The 21,462-nt window shown below is 44.8% G+C and overlaps 1 protein-coding gene across 12 annotated transcripts in view; it reads left to right on the top strand.

Annotated features, from left to right (window-relative positions):
• The window catches only part of MTSS1 (MTSS I-BAR domain containing 1), a 161,513-nt gene that overhangs the window by 16,272 nt on the left and 123,779 nt on the right, over window positions 1-21,462 (top strand). For all 12 annotated transcript variants that reach the window (XM_070632023.1, XM_070632020.1, XM_070632016.1 and 9 more), the window contains exons 2-3: window positions 7,407-7,468; window positions 11,129-11,202. In XM_070632023.1, the coding sequence (XP_070488124.1) occupies window positions 7,407-7,468; window positions 11,129-11,202 (136 nt within the window). The remainder of the gene's footprint in view (window positions 1-7,406; window positions 7,469-11,128; window positions 11,203-21,462) is intronic.

Raw genomic sequence — 21,462 nt, 5'->3', positions numbered from 1 at the left:
ATCTTCCTTTTCCTAAGCATATTTATTGCTGATGAGCTTGGGCAAGTGGGTGAGGGTGGGCGTGCAAGGAAGCAACCATTGATTATCCCCAAGGCTGTCATCCACTTGATGGACAGGGATAATTAGTGGATTAGGCAAGCCCCAATCAGAGAATAAAAGCTCAGGAATGGTTTTTATGATGGATGGGCTTCCACAGTGCCTTTCATCTGAGAATCTTGGGAACCCTTCATTCTGCAGGATGGGGTGCGGAATGGTGGTTTTGGGGACAAAGCTGTCACAGGCATTCAGGGGCCCTTCATCCTGCACCCCCACTTCTCGAAGCTGCAGATTCCTGCCTTGCGCTTGAAGAAGCAAGGAGTCCAGAGGCACTCCTGCTTAAGTCAGAAGGTGCCAGGCTCCTCTTGAAGTTCTGCTTTTCGTTTCGCTGAAGTCTGAGCTCATCAAGGTGTGTACCTAGAAGAAGCAGGGGAGGGGTGCTGTGGGCTCTGCTCCTCGTGCTCACCCTGATGAGGTTCCCGCAGACCTGGAGAGGGACCTGATGGCAGCAGCAGCCTGTAGAGATGCTCCAGACAGGTTTTCCCATCTCCTGGTAGAAGCAGATCAGTTCCACAGACAACCCGAAGATGAGATAAAATTACCCATCATCATTCCGCTAGGGACAGCAGCAGTGAACATTTCTGGTGCATTTCTGTCAAGGCTTTTCTGCACAAAGGACTTTTCTTTATGTTTCATGTTTTCTTTTTCACATGGTTGAGGATCCTGACCATTTCTAGGGTGCCATTGCAGCTCTCCCAGGGCATTTGCAGTTGTAATGGGGGTGGTGTGTTTGGGGAGCCCTTGCCCTCTGCTCTGCTTTGTCTGGGCTCTTGCAGGACCCAGCCTTCCTTCTGAGCAGCTGTCTGCAGCCCTGGGGCTGGGCCAGAGGCTAGGTCTGCTCATCTTGCTGCTTGCACTTCCCAGAATCCGGGGTAGCACTTAGGCCTCAAAGTTGGGCAGATCTGGGATCAAATTTGAGCCTGGACCACTAGGTACAACCTCTCTGGTCCTCAGTTTCCTCAGCTGTGAAATAATAGCAGCACCTGCCTCGCTGGGTTGTTGTGAGTATGTAATAAGAGTGTGTGTAAACGTGTGCTCCTCAGTGTAGTCTGTGGACCAGCAGCGTCACTGAGATTAAACATGCAACATCCAGGCCTCATCTCAGACCAAGGGAATCAGAACCTGAAGTTTTGCAAGATCCCCAGGTGTGAATATATAAGTTAGTTTGAGAAATGCTGGTCTATGTACCTGGCACCTAGCAACTGATTAGAAAATGGTAATGCTTAGTGGTGATGATGGTGACAGTGATGGTTGTCAAGGTGAAAAGAGGGACGTTACCTGTCCAGTTGTATACCCAAGACTTGAGTTCTCATCAGCCATAATCACTGGTGAGCCAGCCTCTGCCTGGCACCTTTGGGCAGGATGGAGGCCTTTTTGAGTTGGAACCCGCCTCCCTGTGGCCTGTCCCCCCACTGGTCCCTGTTCGATTCTCATTTAAGCTGTATTCGTCCTCGTTGTAAGTCTTCTCCGGCTCTCTAGCTCCTCTCAAACTACCCCTTCTCCCACCATGGCTCCCGGCTCCTCCATGTTCCCTGTGGCAGTGCGGGTGTCGAATTCCCTCAGCTGTGCCCCGAGGTTCCGCTATCACAGTGGCCAGGCTGGGGGAGGCAGTTGCTGCATTATTTATGGGCCACCGTGAACCAGCCGTGCAGATGAGTTACACAGTTTATTCTTCTGCTCCGTGTGTGGGATGCCATCCTGGGCTTCTGTTTAATACAAAACAAAACATAGCCAAACAGAGCCCCAAGCCAGAGTGGCCACTGGCTGAATCCTACGCCCTGTGTTAGGCAAGTGGCCTGCCCGGCCTCCTGGCTGTGGGGCAAGTGGAGGAGGGGGAGGGAGAGGGCGAGAGGGACTCGGGTGCTCCCAGAGCTCAATCTTGAGGGTGGGGGGGTGGTGGGGAAGCTGACTCGCATATTTGTTTAGGTGGCTCCCAAACTCTTGGGGCCTCGACAAAGATGAGATGGGCCTTTTTCCTCAGAAGTAGGAAAATGACTTCATTCTCCTCCCCACACCCCAGGGGACCACGCTGCCATCAGGTATATGACCGTTAGCCAGGTTCCCTTGTCACGTAACTGGTTTGGAATTTATGGTCACTCACCATCTGAAAAAAGGCCACCGCTGTCTTCCTCTGCTATACCATCTGTGGTTAACCAAACTCTGGACCTTGCCCTGAAGGCTGCTCATAGTCACCTCGTCCACCTTGCCTGTCTCCTGCTTCTCCCCAGCATAAATGTGCCACTCCAGTGTCCCCTGGAGAGAGCCCCCTTCTGTCCTCTCCGCTTCCCTCTTTTTGCACCAGCCATTCCTCTTACTGGAAATGCTTTTCCTCCCTCGCTGCGTTTCTCTGTCCTCGAGCCCACCATCGGTGGGGGAGACTGAGGCTCGTAGATGGTGAGTTGCATGCTGTGAGAGAAGTGGGGGTGTCCGAGAATGCTCTGAAAGAGGGGACATTTGAGCTGGGTGGTGACAGTTCAGTAGGAGTTTTCAAGATTGTTGAATCCCCCTCGAGGTCAGAGACAGCAGCCATCAGAGGCGGCGTGTGTGGTGTGGGGAGCGTGGTGGGCGCCCCACCTGGTGGCTGCAGAGGCCTCAGTTGGAGCCCGTCTTTGGGGAAGCCCCGTGTCTCCTGCTGTAGGAAGTGGGGACGGTCATGGACCTTGGTTGAGGGAGTCCTCTGTGTGCTTGTAAACAAACCTGCTTTCTCTTCCCATTTCTGTGATGGGGGACTTTGCTTTTGTCTCAGAACCCAGTGTGATCTGAGTTCTCTTTTCAGCAAACCGCCCTGGGTTCAAAACCTGCCCACGCTCTCCTCTCCAAAGGAATTCAAGTGGTTCCTTCGGCGGTGGGGGCGGGGAGGGGAAGGGTGAGAGTCTTTCTTCGCTCTGCCTGTGACTTGGGCCTGGGCAGAACCCGGTGCTCCGAGGGAGCCTTATTTTCTTTGATTTTGGTCTGTCTGGAAAGTTGTGAAACCTTTATATGTCCTCCACGGTGGGCTCTGTGTTGGGATTGTTTTCATGGCTGTGGGAATACATTCCTGGGGATTTCCTCAAACATGAAAAGAGCCCAGTCAGAAACGTGGCCTCAGGAGAGAGCTTTCTGGAACTTCTTGGTGGGCGGTGCCGGCTAGAAAATAAGGACTGTACTGGAATTGGAATATGGAATTCTAAAAGGGTCTCAGTGCATCCAGTGTCTTGATCGGCACGTTTCTTTTGAAACTTGAGTGTGCTCTCCTTTACTAAGTCTTGTAGTCTAGAACAATCCAGGGCTTTTTCTGTTACCTTACGATCTTTCTACAAGTCCCTTCTCCTTTCTCACTTCCTTCAAGCTTTTGAATTTTTGTAGTAAAACTACTTTCAGGTGGGTAGAAACTTTTTTTTTTTCCTTGAAAGAAACTTAAAAAAAAAAAAAAAATCTGGAACAACCCAACATCACCTTGCCTTTAAATTTTAATAAAATTTACACACTTAAAAAAAAAAATTCCTCCACAAGGAGGTTTTTGTCTTCTGTTCTTAGAAGTTCATTTTCTTTTTTTTTTTTTTTAGAATCCATTAAATTATATATTGCCTCACACAGGTGCGCCTGACACTCTGTGATAGACTGTCAAATAGCGTTAAATCAGGAGAGAGCTGCATGTGGCAGCATTCTTCTGGCTGAGTGGGTGTTCGTAGGTGGAGAGCTGTGTGCTGTACCCCTTGAGAGAGAGGGGACCCTCCTCTTGTTGCTAATTTGGTAAAGACTGAAATGAGGCTCCAAGTGGAGGCAGATAAGTGGTTTTTTAAGTGATTTGAGCCCTGGTTGTTTGCAGGCACATTCATCTCTGGTTTTGAGTACTCCACCTGCCGTTTGCTTAGGAGCAGCAAGGACACCCTCTGTTGCTGTGCATCCAGCTGCCTCGTCTGTTTCTGCTTTAACTATGATTAACTGACAGTGAGATGCACAGTGCAGCTATCTACAGTTGGTTCTGTACTTAGGACTGAGAATGAGGGATGCCAGCCTGGGTGGACAGTCTGACTCAGTTTCTACCGTTTCTCTCTACATCCTGAGTAAGGTTACTGGCAGCCTGCAAATGCTTGGCTCAGTCCTATCAGGTGTGTATTGAGCACTTACTGTGTGCCTGGCATTGCCCTGAGCACTTTTTATGTCTGCCCTCCTTTATTCCTCACACCAACCCTGTGAGGTAGCGACTTATCCCCATGCACAGGTGGAATGACTTGCCCAATGTCCCATTGCAAATGGGAGAGCTAAGATTCAGTCCGGGAGATTAGACTCCCAAATTTGTGTTCCCTATTCCAGCTCTACATTCTTTCAGTGTTTAGTGATGTCAATGTTTAATAGTGGTGGTGGGATGATTTGTTTTATTACTTATCATTATAAGCAATAGGCCTTGAGAGGTAAAGGGACCTCCTCCAATAATTTACTGGCAAGGCCGTGGCTAGAACTCAGGACTCAGTGCTCTCTGCACAGGCCTCTTGCCATTCTGGCATGTTCTCAATGAATGTGCCTCACCTTTTCCTTAAGAAGGATTATGGATCATCTCAGTGACGTTCTCTGGGGGCTCCTGGATGGATGCTGGGGAGAAGAGGGCCCAGCTCCCCCGTCCTCCTTTGTGTAGATGAGAGATGATGGTACCTTTGGCTAGAAATTGGTAGTCAGTGTGTCTAAACATCCTCAGGCTTTTCAAAAAGCTCTTCCTACTGTCTTGGGATCAGGAAGAGAAGGAGTGGCTGGATAAGGTTGTAGTTGGTTGGTTGAACTCTTGTGTTCTTAAGGATGCTAACTGATGTTGGTCTGGACAGAGATCTCTAGTGGCCAGCTAGAGACTCTGATTTCCTCTCTTAGCCCTTTAATTACTGGGGTGTAGATGTAGAAGGGGCGTTCATACCTGGAATTGATAAAAAAGTGGTAAGCAGATGAGGTGTTATAGTTGGAATTCCCTGTGATGTCTGGATGGACCTGGAATGGTAGCCTGAGCTCTTGTAAGGTTTTATTCAATACAAATTAATATAAAGTTCTGCTTTGGGATTGAGGAAACTCCCAGGGCACAAACATGGGATGGAGGCTCTGTGGCTTAGCAGTATGGTGACAAGACCAGTGCGTGGGTATTGGTGTCGGTAGCTCAGGTGTAGCTGCAGAAGGCCTCTCCCAGGAGCCAGGCGGACGGGATCCCTGACCTGGTGTAGCTTAGCATCCCGTGGGAGCAAATTTTCGCTTGGAGGAATAAATCGAGAGACCTGCGGGTGGGCCACGCAGGTCTCCAGTGCAGAAATGCAGAACTGATGGGTGTAATGTGGCAGCTTGTGTGAAACAGACTTCAGGGTTTGGGTGGGTTGTAAATGCATGGTGCTGCTGTTGCCAGAACCTCTAAATTGATCTTAAGGGTTTTTTTTTAATGTAATGATGTTATTGTTTTTGTAAAAATGATATGACCCCTATAAACACACAAACACACACACAGCTATGCCATAGAGGAAAATAACGACAAAGAAAGCAACACATTGGTCCAAATCTTAGCTCCTAGAAATAGCCCATTTTTATATTTGGTAGACAATTTTCCAGATATCTCTATGCACATTTTCAGATAGATTTGATAGCTAGAGAAATGTGGACATAAGCACTTTTATAATAAGGCGTTCCTGCTGTGTGTGGTATTTTCAAAATAAAAACATTTAATTTTACTTTCATGTAGCAGGAGAATTGAAACTGAAGTGACGTAATACTGAAGAAATTGCTGGACTTCAGATAAATGTTTCTTCACCAAAAGGAATCAGTTTGTCAGACGTTTCTCTAAAGCAGTGGTTCTTAGCCAGGGGCGATTTTGCCTCTGGGGAACATGTGACAATGTCTGGAGACATTTTTCGTTATCACAACCAGGGGTTGGGAGTTACGACTTCTAGTGAATAGAGGTCACGGATGTTGCCAAATACCCTATAATGCGCAGAACAGCTCCCCACCAAAAAGTATACAGTATGTAATGTCAGTAGTGGCGAGGTTGAGAACCTGTGTACTAAGGGTAAGAAAAAAAAGATGATGACAACCATCAGGAAGGTGAAATAATCTATTTTAGCTCAGTTGCAGTTTTAGACTATTTTGATTGGGCTTCTGTAATGAAAGGAGAGATGATTAACCTCACGATAGTTTCTCCCTCTCTCCTTAACAACAAAATCAGGAGGTCGCATTTGTTATTTTGGCCATATCCAGGTTCATAACATTTCATTTTATCCTGCAACCGTTACCCCCTAGGTGTTTAATCTTAGTTCTATATTTAAATGATTTAGTGCCAAACTCTTCTTCTCTAACCGTGGTCTCCCCTTGTCTGGGTTTATTTTGCGTTGCCTTTTGGTTGGTTGGCTGCCTGATCTTAACAGAAGTTGAATGTGTATGTGCAGGGAGGCGTGAGACCCCGCTCTGGTTTGCCCCACGCAGGATTGCACCTGCACTTTGGAGTTCATGTCTGAGCACCATACTTAGAAGAGCAGAGAGACACGATGGAATGGAATGTCCCCAGGACACTGCGTGCAGGGGTGTGAAACAGGGTCCTCTGTAGAAATGGAATTGCACTTGGGGAGCTGAAAGAAGGAAAGATGTGGATGAATGTGCTGGTTATCCTCAGTTCTGGAAAAGTCTTCCATGTGGAAGCGGGCTTGGTCTTCACTCTGAGGGTCCCCAGAAGGTTAGAACTAGGACTCCATGGCCATAAAGGAGAGGGTGGCAGATATAGGTAGGCTGCTATGGGAGGGTGATGAGTTCCTTGTTAGCTGAAGCGTGTTGGGGAACCACCTGTCATATTGTATGTACATGCTGGGTTCAAGCCATCAGCTGAGTGGCTATATTTAGGTAACTTTCCAACCGTGAGATTCTGATAGTCTCATAATGTTTCCCAGCAGCCACATGTCTTGGAGAGGAGCCCCAGTCACTCTAGTTCCTCCTCCCGTTTGGAATGAGGGTGAGAAGAGCCAGGCCATGATCAGGTGATTCACGGTAGAGCCTTAAATGTTCTGCACAGCTTGAATTTGGACCCACCATCTATTGACTCAAAAAGTGATGCATCGATGTATATGTTAGATTCTGCCAAACTTCTTCCACTTGGTGTCTGTAGTATTTACAAGATTACAGGGACTGAGCACCTTCTAAACCCATTCCTGAGCCAATACGTTTATATATAGTCTGGGCAACATCTCATAGACTGCAAAGGAAGAGAGCATGCCCAGATTGTTCCCTGTATAATTGGAATTGGGTGTTCTGTTATTGTCTTAATCAGATGTCTGTCACAGCGGGACTTACTGATTGACGGCTTTGTTTTGTTGTAGGGGAGCTATCCAGTTTGGGAAGATTTCATAAACAAAGCAGGAAAGCTACAGTCTCAGCTTCGGTAAGTAGACGCACGTTGTCCCCAGGAACAGGGTGACATCCTTAGATGAAGAATGGAGTAGGATGGACACAAAATGCAGATTCGGGTTAGTTTTGAACCCGTTACAGATAGGGAAGCATGTAGTGGGTTCTGATTTGAGCATTGCCGCTTAGCCGTATGTCCTGATGCTCACATGTAAAATTGAACTCATATCTGCTCTGCCACCTTCCACAGGAATTTGGAGAGTCCAGTCAGGTATTATATGTAAGGTAATAAATGGCAGCATTTATGTAGCGCTCACTATGTGCCAGGCATGTGTTAACTCAATTAAATCTCAACCCCAAGAGGTAAGTACGGTTATTATCCCAATTTTCCCGATGAAGAAACTGAGGCACAGATAAGCTAAATAACTTGTCCAAAGTCACACAGCTAGTAGCAAATGGCAGAGCAGGGATTTGAACTCGGGCAGTCTGGCTGCAGAGTCCATTCTGCTTACTGCCTCTCGTTAGAAAGAGCGTAAAACTTAGTGTGGACTATTGTATAATTCCTTTTAGGTGAAATGTCTAGAAAGCTCAAATCTGTAGAGACAGATGTAGATTAGTGGTTGCCTGGGGCTGGGGGTGGAAAAGGAGATTGACTGTAGTTGGGCACCGAGAATCTTTTTGGGGTTATGGAAATGTTCTAAAATTGGATTGTGGTGGTGGTTCATAACTCTAAATTTACTAAAACATCATTGAATCATACACCTAAAAAGGGTGAATTTTATGGTATTACAAATTATGCCTCAATAAAGCTGCTTAAAAAACTAATGCTGATGTGCTCTAAGGGGCGATTATGGTTGCCTTGTGTTGTGCTTGTTCGTGTATCATTTGATAGCAGATAGGGAATATGTCAACATCTTGTTAAGGCTCTATGCTTTTAAAGTCAGGAGAAGGGGTATTATTGCAGTTAATGGGTGTTCCGTGAAGGATGGGACATTTAAAAAAGCAATTGTTTTCATGATCTCTCTTCATGGCAAATGGGGGATGACATTGGTTGCTTTGACATAAGGATGTTGTCCAGAGAATGAAGCGGGTAGATATTTTCTAGGATAAAAAGCCATGTGGATGACAGAGAGAGGAGGGAAGGATGACTTGACACTCTTGTCCTTTTCCCGTGGACAGGAGTTACTGCCCAGAGCTTTAGCCATAGGACTGGATGTTGCATGGCTCCCCTGGAGATCAGGAGAGAAAACTCTCCTGATCCAGGAGAGATGGATTTTCCCCTTCCATTCCTTCAGCTTCCTGGGGCCTGAGATTGCCATCCATGAACCTGGGATTTCCAGAGCCATGCGTGGGCATCCCAATGGACAGTGAGCTCTGGAATACAGCCCCTTCTCCACTTGTCAAGTCCTTCACCATTTCTTTGCTTAAAAACCTGCAGTTACTTTCTGCTGGATCAGGTCCAACCTCCTCTGCTTAGAGTGTGACCCCGTTCGTCTAGGCCTTCAGCTGCCTCACCAATAAGATGAGGGACCACCTACCCACCCCCCATCTCTGCCACTATTATGATTTATTTCAAATAGGTTAATCTCTATCCTGTAGGAGGTCTCTTCCTGGAGTAAATCAGTAAAACATTTAACTACACCCCCCCCCACACACATTTTTTCTTATCCGACCTCACTTAATTGTCTGGTAGGCTTTCAGGGTTGACCAAGGAAAAGACTCTCTTCCTTTTGTTACCAATGAAGAACCTAAAGCTTAAAATAATTCACTGATTAGCTGTCGTAAGCACATAAAGTAAGACGTAAAGCAATCGTTTCTTAGCCCCAGTGGTACAAAGTACATTTTCTATTTTTTTTTTTTAGCAACATTTAGGCCTCCTGCAGGCAGGACCATTTCTTTATTTTGTCAAACTACTAGTAGCTGGCCGAGAGCACTAAAGGGTCCTCGTGTACATGGCTGAGTTTTCTGTTTGAGAGAGAGGATAAAGATAAGACTGTAGAAGAGGCAGTTAAGTCTTGGAGTATTTAAGCTGCCTCGCTCCTTCCCGCGGCTGGTGGTTCCATGTTTGTTCTGCCCCATCGGAGAGGGCGAAGATGTCTTGTGGCAACAGCAGTCAATGAAATATGACTCATTGGGAGGCACTGTTTAAAAGCTCTTAATTCCTCACACTTGACCACTGTCCTCACCGTCAGTGGAGCCCTGGTGGCCATGTAATACTCAAGGCGCCTCTACTGCTGGCTCACTGAATTTGGGTGATTGGCATTGACTTGAATGCGAATAAATCCAGCCATTGTGTCAGATATTAATTGTAAATCAGAATGAGCCATTTATAAATCCCAGCGTGTTTGGTCAAGCTAACTTGTCCAGGCTTTGCATTTCATGTCCAACTCTTTAAAAAATGAGCTTCGACGTGCTTTTTTTTTTGCTTCTGTTTTGTGTGTATGTCTTTTTAATTTTTTTTTTAATTTAAGCACAATGTTTCCTTGATCTCCTGGAAGACATCATCAGGCCTCGTTTTGAAGTTTGGCTGTAGGGGGCTGTTGCCCAGGTTTTCCCAGGGACCACTCCCAGCCCTTTCCAGGATCCTTTTGTTTCATAACCGCTGTTGCTTATGTTTAAAGGCCTTTTCTGTGCTGTTCTTTTCTTTCTCTGTTTTGAACTCCTTCCTTTCTAGTCCTTATTCTCATCTTCCTTCAGCCACTTTGCATTCTTAGGAATTCTCAGTAAAGGCTGGATGCGTATGAGAAATACTTGGAAATTAGCATGAGGCTGTCAGCTCGATTGTAAAGTCCCTGCATGTGAGTCCTGGGCTGGCTGGCTTGTTCTGGGCATTCACAGCCCTGGCATGGAACGGTGCTTACTCTTCATTGACTGACATCTTGGATCCGGACTCTAGGAACCAGTAGACCACAGAGTGCTCAAGCCATCTCCTAGTGCCCAAGAGGATGTGAAGAATTCAAAACAAGATCTAGGAGAGCAAATGAGTCTAGTAACTTCTCCCCATTCTCAGCTTTTAGGAATTCGGGAGATCCAGTTGAGATAAGCATTCTACGGTTGAAAAAATAGTATCTCAGTTTCATCATAGTTATGATTTAGGGGGAAAAGTCACATAGCCAGGGTCTTGACTTGTAGTGGGACGAGCCCAGGACTATGAGTCCTGCTGGGCTGCTAGTCCCAGCTCTGGTCTGAACCAGTGATCTCGAGAGTCACTTTGTAGTTATGGTCCCAGTTTTCCCATCTCTAAAATGGATTGCGTGAACAAGGTGATGTCTCTCCAAGATTCCTTCTCCCAATCCATGTATCTATATTGTTCTCCCACTCTAAAATTAATTTCACCTGTACCATTTATATTTTTCAGTGATATTTTTCTTTTTGGCAGAAACGCCTGTCTTCCTCCGTAGTGAAATTTTGCTTAGCAATGATTTTATACTCTCAGGTGAAATAAGATGGGAAGAATTGCTAGCATTTACTGGCTAGCACCAAACGAGCTGGACGTTATTGGGGTAGGGTGCTTATGAAAAGAAGAAACGCTTCCTAAGAAAACAGTGGGTCTGCAAAGCCGGTGGTCCCCCGTGTCCCGTCGAGTTGTTGCTCCTGGAAGGCTGTGTTCAGTCCTTAGCGGTTGTAGCCCTTTAGCTGTCATGAATTTGCTAGTGTGAGACGTTCCTCATGCTTTTGTTATCTGTTTGCGTTTCAGGACAACAGTGGTAGCAGCAGCTGCCTTCTTGGATGCCTTTCAGAAAGTGGCTGACATGGCCACCAACACACGTGGTAAGCAGATGGAGGGACGGCTTCCAGCATTAACTCAATTCAGCGTGGGGGCTTTTGCCCTTGGGTGGCTTTCTGAGAAGATACAGTTATCAGAGCTCAGCTGACTCATATTTCTAATTTTTTTTAACTCTGTGGGATTCCACATATTAAAAGTTGCCGACGGTTCTCCAGATAATAAAGCTTATGAAAAGAAGAATGAAAAATAAAGAACAGAAACCACTATTTATGCGTGAGGTGGCATGATGTGTTTTTTTTTTTTTTTGTCATTTTTCATGACATGCTGGTTGTAGAGCCTGAGCTGTGCATTTGGCTGCGATGTGTTTTTCCCTCCTCACATGGATTGGCCTGAGGTTTTTCTTGTTCCCTTGTGGAATGGGAAGCAGTGAAAATGGTTGGATAGACCATTTTTCTGGGTTTCCATAAAATAAGGAACCATTTTATAAGTAGGGTCCTATTGTGTTGTATCTGTGTGTCTCCCACATTTGACTGCAAGTCCCTTGAGCTGGAGATCAGGACTTATTGGTGTCTGAACCCCGCAGTAGTGCCTAGAACACAGTAGGTGTTTAAAGTATGTTTATTAAGTCAATGAACAAAGGGAAATCTTTTGAAAAGTTCTAATGGTTTTAGTGACTACTGAATCATACAAAAATAACAATAACAGGTGAAAGGTATAAAGAAGAAAATGCATACACCTTTACCCACCACCATCGTTAGAAATATGACGTTACACAGGGCCAGCCTGGTGGTGCAGCTGTTAAGTGTGCACGTTCCACTTTGGCGGCCTGAAGTTCGCTGGTTCGGATCCCAGGTGCAGACATGGCACTGCTTGGCAAGCCATGCAGTGGCAGGTGTCCCACATATAAAGTAGAGGAAGATGGGCATGGGTGTTAGCTCAGGGCCAGTCTTCCTCAGCAAAAAGAGGAGGATTGGTAGGTGTTAGCTCAGGGCTAATCTTCCTTGGAAAAAAAATTAAAAAAAAAAAAGAAATGATGTTATGCATAATTTAGAGACTCCTGTTCGAAGCAGGGTGCTTTCCTTCTGTTAACAGACAGAATCTCTCCTGCCTGTCTTTTTGCCTTATCTTTTTGGGTCTGCTTGTGCACTGACACCTGCATGCCTGTTCTTGTCATTGTTAGGGTGACATTGGAAAATGTGTGTGTTGGGCGCAGGTTTTGGGGGACCGCTCCCAGTCACACGAGAGCTGAGCTTCTGTGAAGCACATGATAGGTACCTCCAGTGGGTTTCAGTAGGTACCCATTTACCATAGGTGCATAGTTAAATATTCAAATGAGTTTGCAGTGAAGACACTTCTCATTCATTAAAGAAACTCAGAAACTGCTAATATTTCAGGCTCTGTCATGGGACCAGAAAAATCAGTACGTTACTCTCTTTGTCCTGGAGGAGCTTGCAGTTGAGTGGGGAAAATGGGATGTGCACATAAAGAATTTCAGTGTAGAAATAATGTTTGGGACAGTAATAGTGGTAGAATGGAGTGTTGAGGGAATATAGGAAAGTAAGCAGTTAGCTCAGGGAGTCGAGGAAGTTCCCTCAGGGGAGGTAATATTTCTCCTCATTTCCAAGATGCCAACGGTGTCTCCAAAGGTTCCTAGGAGAGTGTCATGGGGACATCAGACCAGTGGCCTCTTCAGCCTGTTTGTCAGCTTGACAGGAGTCTTAATCAGTATCTTTTTTAAGCCCTTTAAAAAAATTATTACATAGTTTATTTGTGTCCATTCTAGAATGTTTAGAATATACAAGTGTGAAGAAGAATTTAACTTTAAGCCAGTGTTCACCACTGTTAGTGTTATTGGGTCTGTCTTATAATGTTTTCTTCTCCTTCAGCAGTATCTGGAACTGGAGCTGTCAGTCATAGTGATGTCTTTCTAGAATAGTCATCAGAATGTGTCCTCCTTAAAAAACTTGTTCTGCTATTGGAAAGAACTTAGATATTTGGCATTGCATTTTTGAATGCAATAAGAAGTTTTGGTATTTTAGTGTTTAATTATTGGATGAGTCTTAAAGGGTGGAAGAGAGACGCATTCCTTGATTTTTCCACAATTTCCTGCTGGGTGTTTGCAGAGGCCGCTCCCCAGAGTGGTTCTCAGTGGGAAACTGGAGGGCCTGCAAGTTCTCATGGTTTGAGGGTGGAAAGCCAGAGCAATTATTTGTGGGAAAAGAAAGCAGAGCAGTCTCTCTGTGGTGGGGATGGAGGTCGAGTAGGAGCCTGGAGGTGATGTCCTTGACAAAAGACAAATGTCACAGTGAACAGACCCCCACGTTGATATATTTTTAAGCCACTTGATTTCAGGTCATTTTTAGCAATGCCTGGATACATCTCGTGATGTCTAGAAGCCGTATGTACTGGGGGGAGATTCTGTTGAGTGTCAGAGTGTGAGAACTCTCACGTGACCTAAAAAGTGTATGGTTGATAGAAGGTATATTTTATGGAGATAAGAGAAACTTGAATGTTCTTCTTGTGTGTTCTGTAAGCTATTCAGAAGTGATTTTGAGTCAGTTAATTTTTACTTAAAAATTGAGGGAAAAAACACGTTCTTTAGTTTAAAAAATTCATGTACCCGTTGCAGGGATTGGATTTAGTGTCATTTATAGACTTTTTTGCATATATAAACAAACACATCTGGCAGGAAGAAAGCTAACTGCAGAACACTATGTAGAATGATAGATGGAATAAAGTATATCTGTATGATCGTTTTCAAAAGGTGGCCCATAAGATATGTGTTCTTGTGTTTTTACTGCACATATTCTCATTATGTTTCTGTGTCAGTACCTAGAGATCTACCTCATTCTTTCTAGCGGCCAAATGGAATTTCACTGTCTGGATATAGCACAATTTAATCATTCTTCTCAAGGGATATTTAGATTACCTCCTTTTTATTCGCTGTTACAGGCTAGGCTGCAGTTAATGCCCGTGTATACATCCTTCTGGAGATCTATGCATAATCTATTTTTAATGGTGTAGGCATCACCAAGGAAGTGATGAATCTGTAGAAAATGCTTCAGCCTGATTTGGCCAGCAGCAGACACATTTGGGCTTCAGGTCATTAGGGGCTGTAGCTCTAATACGGTTTACAGTTTGATATCTACTCTCTACAGAAAGCCAGTCTCTTGCTTAGAGCCCTTTGATGTATTTTTCCAGTCCTGCTTGCTGGAAGTGATAGAAGGGAATAACAGTTATTCTTAACTGCATCTCTTTCGGGCATGCCTCCAGAATTTCAAGCGAGCAGGTCTCCGGTTTCCAAAATATTAGCATTCCATATTGTTTCCCAAAGGCAACAGCTCTGAAAGTTCTTTGTCTTTTTTAGCAAATATTTTACTCTAGCTAGTAATACCATTTATTTAGGAGAAACTTTTAAAGCTGGTCACTATAAGAGCAAAATCGATCTAGACCTTATATAACTATTGTTAGAGTGTGGAAATATGTTAGACCTGTTTTGTTCATTTGTTTTAAACGAAAGTGTCAGTTGCTGTTAAATGTATATATTTAGGTTAGTAATTAAACTGTAATGGGATTTAAGAATTTATTAGTACCATAATACTTAATACAAGTCCATATTTTGTTGATTTTTGCACTCTGGAATGAATAAACCACGTGTTTAATATGAAAGCACACGTTTTTTTGTATTATTGGCCACAAAGAATTAGTATCTAGGTGTTTGGTATACTTAGAATGCCAGACTTTGTTGAGCAGGGTCTCCCTTTTCTTTGTGTCATAATGGACCAGCACATGGCCTGTCATAGGAGATGAAAATGTTTGAACTCACTCGGATGCAGTTGTCTGTGTTACTTAAAAAAATGAAAAAGAAAAGAAAGAGAACTAAGTGGCTGGCGGGGCAGGCTTCTCAACCCTCTCCAGCAGAGGTGGCCCGTGTGGGGCATGGCTTTCCTGCACCTGTAGGCATGCGCCCTGGCACACAGGGCCTCGCTCACTCTTCCTCTCCCTTTCCCTGGGATGCAGGAGTATTGAGCTGATGAAATGCGCCGTCCTGTCAGCACTGGCCCTTCGTTGCCACTGCATCATTTGCTGTGTCAGCAAGGGCCTTTGAAGAGCATAATGCTGTGTGACTTTTATTTTTGGCTGCCACTGTATGCCTCTGTAATTATTTTATAGCTTTGAAAACCATCTCGGGGCTGATTCGATGACCCACCAAACCCACAGTGAGGAGTTGAAGATTCTGAGAAGGAAGGAAATGGATCCCCAGCTGACAGATCATCTTTAATGTCCAAAAACCTTTATACATCATTTTTAAAAATGGGCATGGTTTTAATATTAAAAACTGCGATAGCTAACATCTGTTGAATAAGTAACACGGGCTGAGCTCTGTTCTAAGTGCCTTACATATATTGAGTCTTTTTATTCCTGCAACAGCCCTATGGGGTAGGTGCTCATGCTCTCCACTTTAGGTGATGAAATCGGGGTGAAGAGAGCTTTCCTAACCAAGGTCACACAGCTAGTCAGTGGTGAAACTGGAGTCTGGCCCAGAGCCGAGACTTGAACGATTAAATTATGATTCCTTGTGTCAGGAGCGCCTGGATTTAGTAGAAGCTTATGTTTACTTTTAAAGTTACTTGATCCTGAACATATTAAAGAAATAGTGACTGGATTGCAAACTGGGCTGCCTGGGTTTGTCTTGTGGCTTTGCAGCTGTGTGGCCCTGTGTAAATTGTATTTCACACCTCTGGGCTTTACTTTCCCCAACTGTAAAACAGGTTTTCCCAGGGCAGAGAGTCCTAGATGATCGCCAGTGACCTTTTTCGGCTCTAAAATTCGATGATTTTAAAATCTCATTTTGGCCCTATTAAATTCATAAAATATGAATGAAGTTGGGCAGTCTGAATTTTCCGTGTTATCTTTAGAGTTTCCAATTTTTGCTCTGGAGACAAAGGGAGTGGAGGAAGCAAAGTTAAGTATAGGATAACGGAGGGGAGAGGGTTAGAGGAGAAAAATCGAAACTGCAGTTGGGCGTTTGGGTTGATTTGAGTTGTAAAGAGGCCCCCTCTCAGATGTGTAGTGCGTGCATGAGGTGGGTGGGTGGCAGCTGGAACTTTTAAGACAGCCATGGAAGTCCAGACGTGGACTTTATTCAATGAACCTGGATTGTGCGTTGGTGAGGAAAATCTCAGTGGCCTACGTTGGATAAGGCAGTTGTGGCGCTCAAAAATGTGTTACGTGTTTTTAGTGTGTGTGACACGTTTTATTTTATTTTATTTATTTATTTATTTATTTTTAGTGTAGATTTTGCTAAATGCCATGGTCTCTAGATCTGGCTGTGTGGTTCATAATTACTCAGAACTTTGCTTTAAAGGACAGATTTCGGGGCCCTGCCTTGTACCCTTGGAATCAGAATCACTGAGTGGGACCTGGGAATCTCGGATTTTTAGACACTTCCCAGGAGATTTTGTTCCTCGTTGAGGTTTGTGCTGTCACGTGAGGCCTCTTGCCATCTTGCCACACCCCACCTGTCCAATGACATCTCTGCCCGTGGCCGACAGTTCCACCCACAGAGAAATGCTCACGGCTTCCTGAAACCCTTAAAACCTTTGATCCCTCTCTGCGTGCACACGTGCGTTCCAGACCTGGAATGCCCTTCCCCGGCCACCCCCTCTCCGCCCACTTTAGATGCTGGACAATCTGCTGCTTGTTTTCCGAGAGAGAGTTTGAGTCACGTCACGTGTGACACTTTTGCCCCCTCCCCCGTGAGGTAAAGCAGATCTCAGGCCTCGGCCTGTGCAGCACATGCTTCTGCTAAAGCACTCACCTCGCTGTGTTGTCACCTTCTCCACTAGACTGCATACACCTCCAGGAGAGAGCCTGTGTCCTCCTCGCGGAGGAGCCCAGATACCCAAATGCTAAGTATCTGTCATCTAGCAGGGTGCAGACAACATTTGATGAATGAATAAGCGAACAAATACAGCAGCTGTCACACCAGCATAGCCCTAGTGAATCTGGGTGAGAGAGGCTGTCATCTCAGGTGGCAGGAGGCGGGTGGAGTGGGGTCTTGGCCGGATTCCATTTGGGTGTTCAGAATTTGAATCGCGGTGACCCCTCCCTGAGGTCGAGTCTCTGGTGGACCAGGTGACTTCATATTTCATTGTAGCTGAAGAAGGTCCAGCAATTCCATGATTGAGGTCACGGGAAAGGGGGCAGGTGGGTGAAAGGAGTGGGGCGGGGAGGGAAAGAGAGGAACTCTTCCCTGCTAGGGGAGGAGGTGCTGTTTCCAAGAGGCAGTCAGACTGGTTTTGTTTGCCCTCGAGTTTTATTTTAACCAGTGGTTTAATTGAGGCTTCACTGGCCCTTAACTTCTGGATTGACTTTGGTGTTCAAGTCCTGAACCCTTTCATGTAATTAGAGCCCTATGATTTCTACCTGGAAGCTACTTAGCTGCAAACTGGGGAAAAAAATAATTATTTTTAAAAAGTCATAAAAGAGGCCAGCCTGGTGGCATAGTGGTTAAGTTTGCATGCTCAGCTTGGGTGGCCCGGGGTTCGCCGGTTCGGATCTTGGGCACAGACCTACTACACACTACTTGTCAAGCCGTGCTGTGGCGGTGTCCCACATACAAAATAGAGGAAGACTGGCACAGATGTTAGCTCAGGGACAATCTTCCTCACTAAAAACAAAAAAACCTGGGAGAAAAAAGTCATAAAAAAAAAGGCCCTTCTCACAGACCTGGAACTGAGTATTCCTTAAATATGACCTTGAAAGACTTTGGACAAATTCATTCATTTGATTAAAAATAAAAAGGCATAAAACTGTATTCTGCTAATCTGTGGATGTGGCTGTAGATGGTAAACTGGTCTGTACTCTTACTGGCTAATTCAGTTTTCTTAGTTATTTTTGGTTATTGTGTTTAGGATTCTTACAGGAAAAGAGAGTACTTATGAGCGTTTGAGAAACAAGCTCAGTTGTGATTTTTCTTTAAGAGCCGAGCTTATTGCTTTGAAAAATTCAAGGATAGTGTATTTTTCTGGTGATCTTATTCTGATGTGGCCTTTGTGGGTAATAGGAGAAAAAGGAAGCTAGCATAAAGCACCTTCTGGAGCCCAGAGAAGAAGTTTTATGGGAAACTGGCTGGGGTTAATTTTACTTAGAGCCTGTGATAGCTGCATAGGAACATCTTGGCTCTGATTTCCTGGAGCCTGGCACTTCTTAGATGCTGGGGAAATGCTTGCTAATTTGTTAAAAAATTTATAAAATGAAGCACTTTATAGCTTGCTCACAGAGTGGATGGACCAGCAGCTGTATTCTCTAATATTTTTAAACATGAACCTAGGCACGCTCAGTAGAAGATGACCTAGAAACTCTCTGTTGCCTTTTGTTTTCAGGGTCTTGAACTTGACCTTTTGATTTGGATTCACATGAATATTGCTGAGGAAGCCCTAAGCAAATTTTGCCCTGCTGGAAGTTACATTTGGAAAAGTCTCATTGCTGTGTTGTAGGTGGGTGGGGGGGTATGGGGTGTGGGGAGTGAGAGCAAAGCTGTGAAAAAAGAAGATTTGTAGTTGGTTAAGGTGAAAAATTGGTTAGGCAAAGACAAAGTCACCTTTTCTCCCATATTTCTTTTTTGTGTGTGTGTTTTGTTTTCTTCTTAATTGTATGCCTTATGCCAGGCCTTGACAGGTCCTGCGTGTGCTGTGGTGCGTGATGCTGATGGAGTCCTGGCCTCGTGGAGCTTTTAGTCTGGGCCAGGGCTGTTCTGTGTGATAGAATTTTCTGTGATGATGGAAATGTGCTCCATTTTTGCCATCCAGTATGGCAGCCACTAGCCACATGTGGTTATTGAGCACTTTACATGTGGGCTAGTGTAACTGAGGAACTGAATTGCTAATTCTTAAAATTTTAAGTAATCTTAATACGTACATTAATATCAGGGAGACTGAATCCTCTCTTCCAGGATGACTGGTTTCTATGTGGAGGTCTTTTTTGAGATGCTTCCAACTTTGCTGAGGGCTGTGATAGTACCAAAACCTGGGATAGCTTTAATGTAGCCTTATTAATTTTCATCAGCCTCTCAAGCCAGTCCACGCTTAAATATTTATATATGTATGAGTGTGTCTATTTTTATGTTGAATACGTATGATAATCTCAATCTTACATGAGGTGTAAATAAAAATACTTTTATAAGTTGTTGCTACTTAAAGTAATATGTAACCTAGCTAAAAACTCTGTGCCTATAATGTAAATACAGCTTCAAGATATAAATTCTCCATGTCCTCTACAGAGGTTTTGAGCTATCATTGACCTAATAAGGGGTAGCATAAAAAATATGAAGCCTTTTGAAATGGGCTCATAAATCTGCATTCTCCTCTCCTTTCAGGTTTCATTATTTCAGGGATGCTTTTCCTCTCTGACAGACCTTGAGTCATTTGAACTCATTAGCACGATAAACTTAATCCTACACATTCTGCTTAGGATAAAACAACTTTTTAAAAATGACCCTATGAATGTGAAGTTTGTCTTAGCATTTTCCGTTTTTTAAAAGCTGTTCTTTTTTGGTTTCCGTTATGTGAAACTGGTCCTTGGTGTTTGAGTCCAGGACAGTAGGCTAGTATGTGTATTTTAAACACTTGTTACAAGTCACATTATAGGTAAGGGCTAGAAATAACAAAGGAATTCACACAGTTATTGAATATTTTTATTTTACAAATTTAAAAAAAATCTCATTTTCCTTTTTTTCCCCTTTATTAGTTGATGGAGTTAGGAGGTGGGTGCATATATGTTCAATTATTTTGGTGGGCAAATTTGTATATTCTAGGAGATTTGGAATCATGAACCAGGCATTACTGGTGATAAAATGAAATCTCTCCTTTCTGATCCCACTGATCTTTTGATCTTTTTTCTTTTTTTTTCTTTCTTTTCTTTTCTTTTTTTTTTGTGGAAGATTAGCCCTGTGCTAACTACTGCCAGTCCTCCTCTTTTTGCTGAGGAAGACTGGCCCTGAGCTAACATCCATGCCTATCCTCCCCTCCTTTATATGTGGGATGCCTACCACAGCATGGCGTGCCAAGCCGTGCCATGTCCGCACCTGGGATCTGAGCCCACGAACCCCGGGCTGCTGAGAAGCAGAACATGCAAACTTAGCTGCTGTGCCACCGGGCCGGTCCCTTTTTTTTTTTGTCAGGGAGATTGGCCCTGTGCTAACATCTGTTGCCAATCTTCCTCTTTTTGCTTGAGGAAGATTTCCCTGAGCCAACATCTGCACTGATCTTCCTCTGTTTTGTATATGGGACACTGCCACAGCATGGCTTGATGAGCGGTGTGTAGGTCCATGCCAGGAATCCGAACCCGTGAACCTGAGGCTGCTGAAGCAGAGTGCGTGAACTTAACCATTATACCACTGGGCTGCCCACCGCCCCCCACCCCCTGCCTCGATCTTTTCTTGATTTTAAAACTGATGCCTGACAACATCACCCTCCCCGCTCTACAAGTGGCCTTTTTTTGTTGACCTGTGGTTGGGTAGCAACAGTTGCCAGAGACGGGCTGTTCCGTTATGGTTAGCCGCTGTCCTGCCTGTGCCACATTTGACTTGTCACTGTCCTCCTAAAAAGACACTTGAAAGAGCGGTTATTGTACATTAGCCTGCAAGGCACTAACCTGAGTCCCACTTTTCCGTAAGCATGTCCTGAGTGTCCAGAGCAGGATGTCCCCAGAATCCTAAAATCCTACAGCAAAGAGAGCTACGACTCTCTGAATTCCACACCCAAGCCCGTGTGTCCTTTTAAGGCTTGCCCTACCGCTAACCGAGAGAAGCGTCTGTTCCCGCTCAGTTCAGTGGCGGTACCCCATTTTGCCCTGGTATGTTTTCCCCTGATGAGTCTTGAATTATGCCGTGTGCTGTTTTCTGTCTGACTTCAGCAGCCTTAATAAATGCTGGTGAATGACGCAGTGGTGGCGGTGGCGCAGGGGAGGAAGGTCCAGGCGTGGAGAGGATGTGTGTTTTTAGGAGCGATGGGGTTGATCTCTGTGCAGCGTGGTTATTTGTGTCATTAGGCAGTTTACATAATGAAGCGGTTTACTCAGCAGTTCCTTCCTTCCAGCTTCCAGGGCTGTCGTGCGTTCTGTGCACCAGCAATGGGGATTCTCCTCCCATCTCCCTCTCTCTTCTCCATCCTAGTTCTTCCCCTTTTTTTTGTTTTGGCTTAATAACTACTACTCCCCCACCCCTTCCCACTGCCACACACACAAATGGGTCCTAGTCACTTCTGGTAAAATATTGGTTGGCATTCGTGAAAGAATGCCAT

The sequence above is a fragment of the Equus przewalskii genome, chromosome 8 (genome assembly GCF_037783145.1).
Source record: "Equus przewalskii isolate Varuska chromosome 8, EquPr2, whole genome shotgun sequence".
Classification (NCBI taxonomy): Eukaryota; Metazoa; Chordata; class Mammalia; order Perissodactyla; family Equidae; genus Equus; species Equus przewalskii.
Note: the sequence above shows the minus strand (reverse complement) of the source record. Positions and strands in the feature narration are given on the sequence as shown.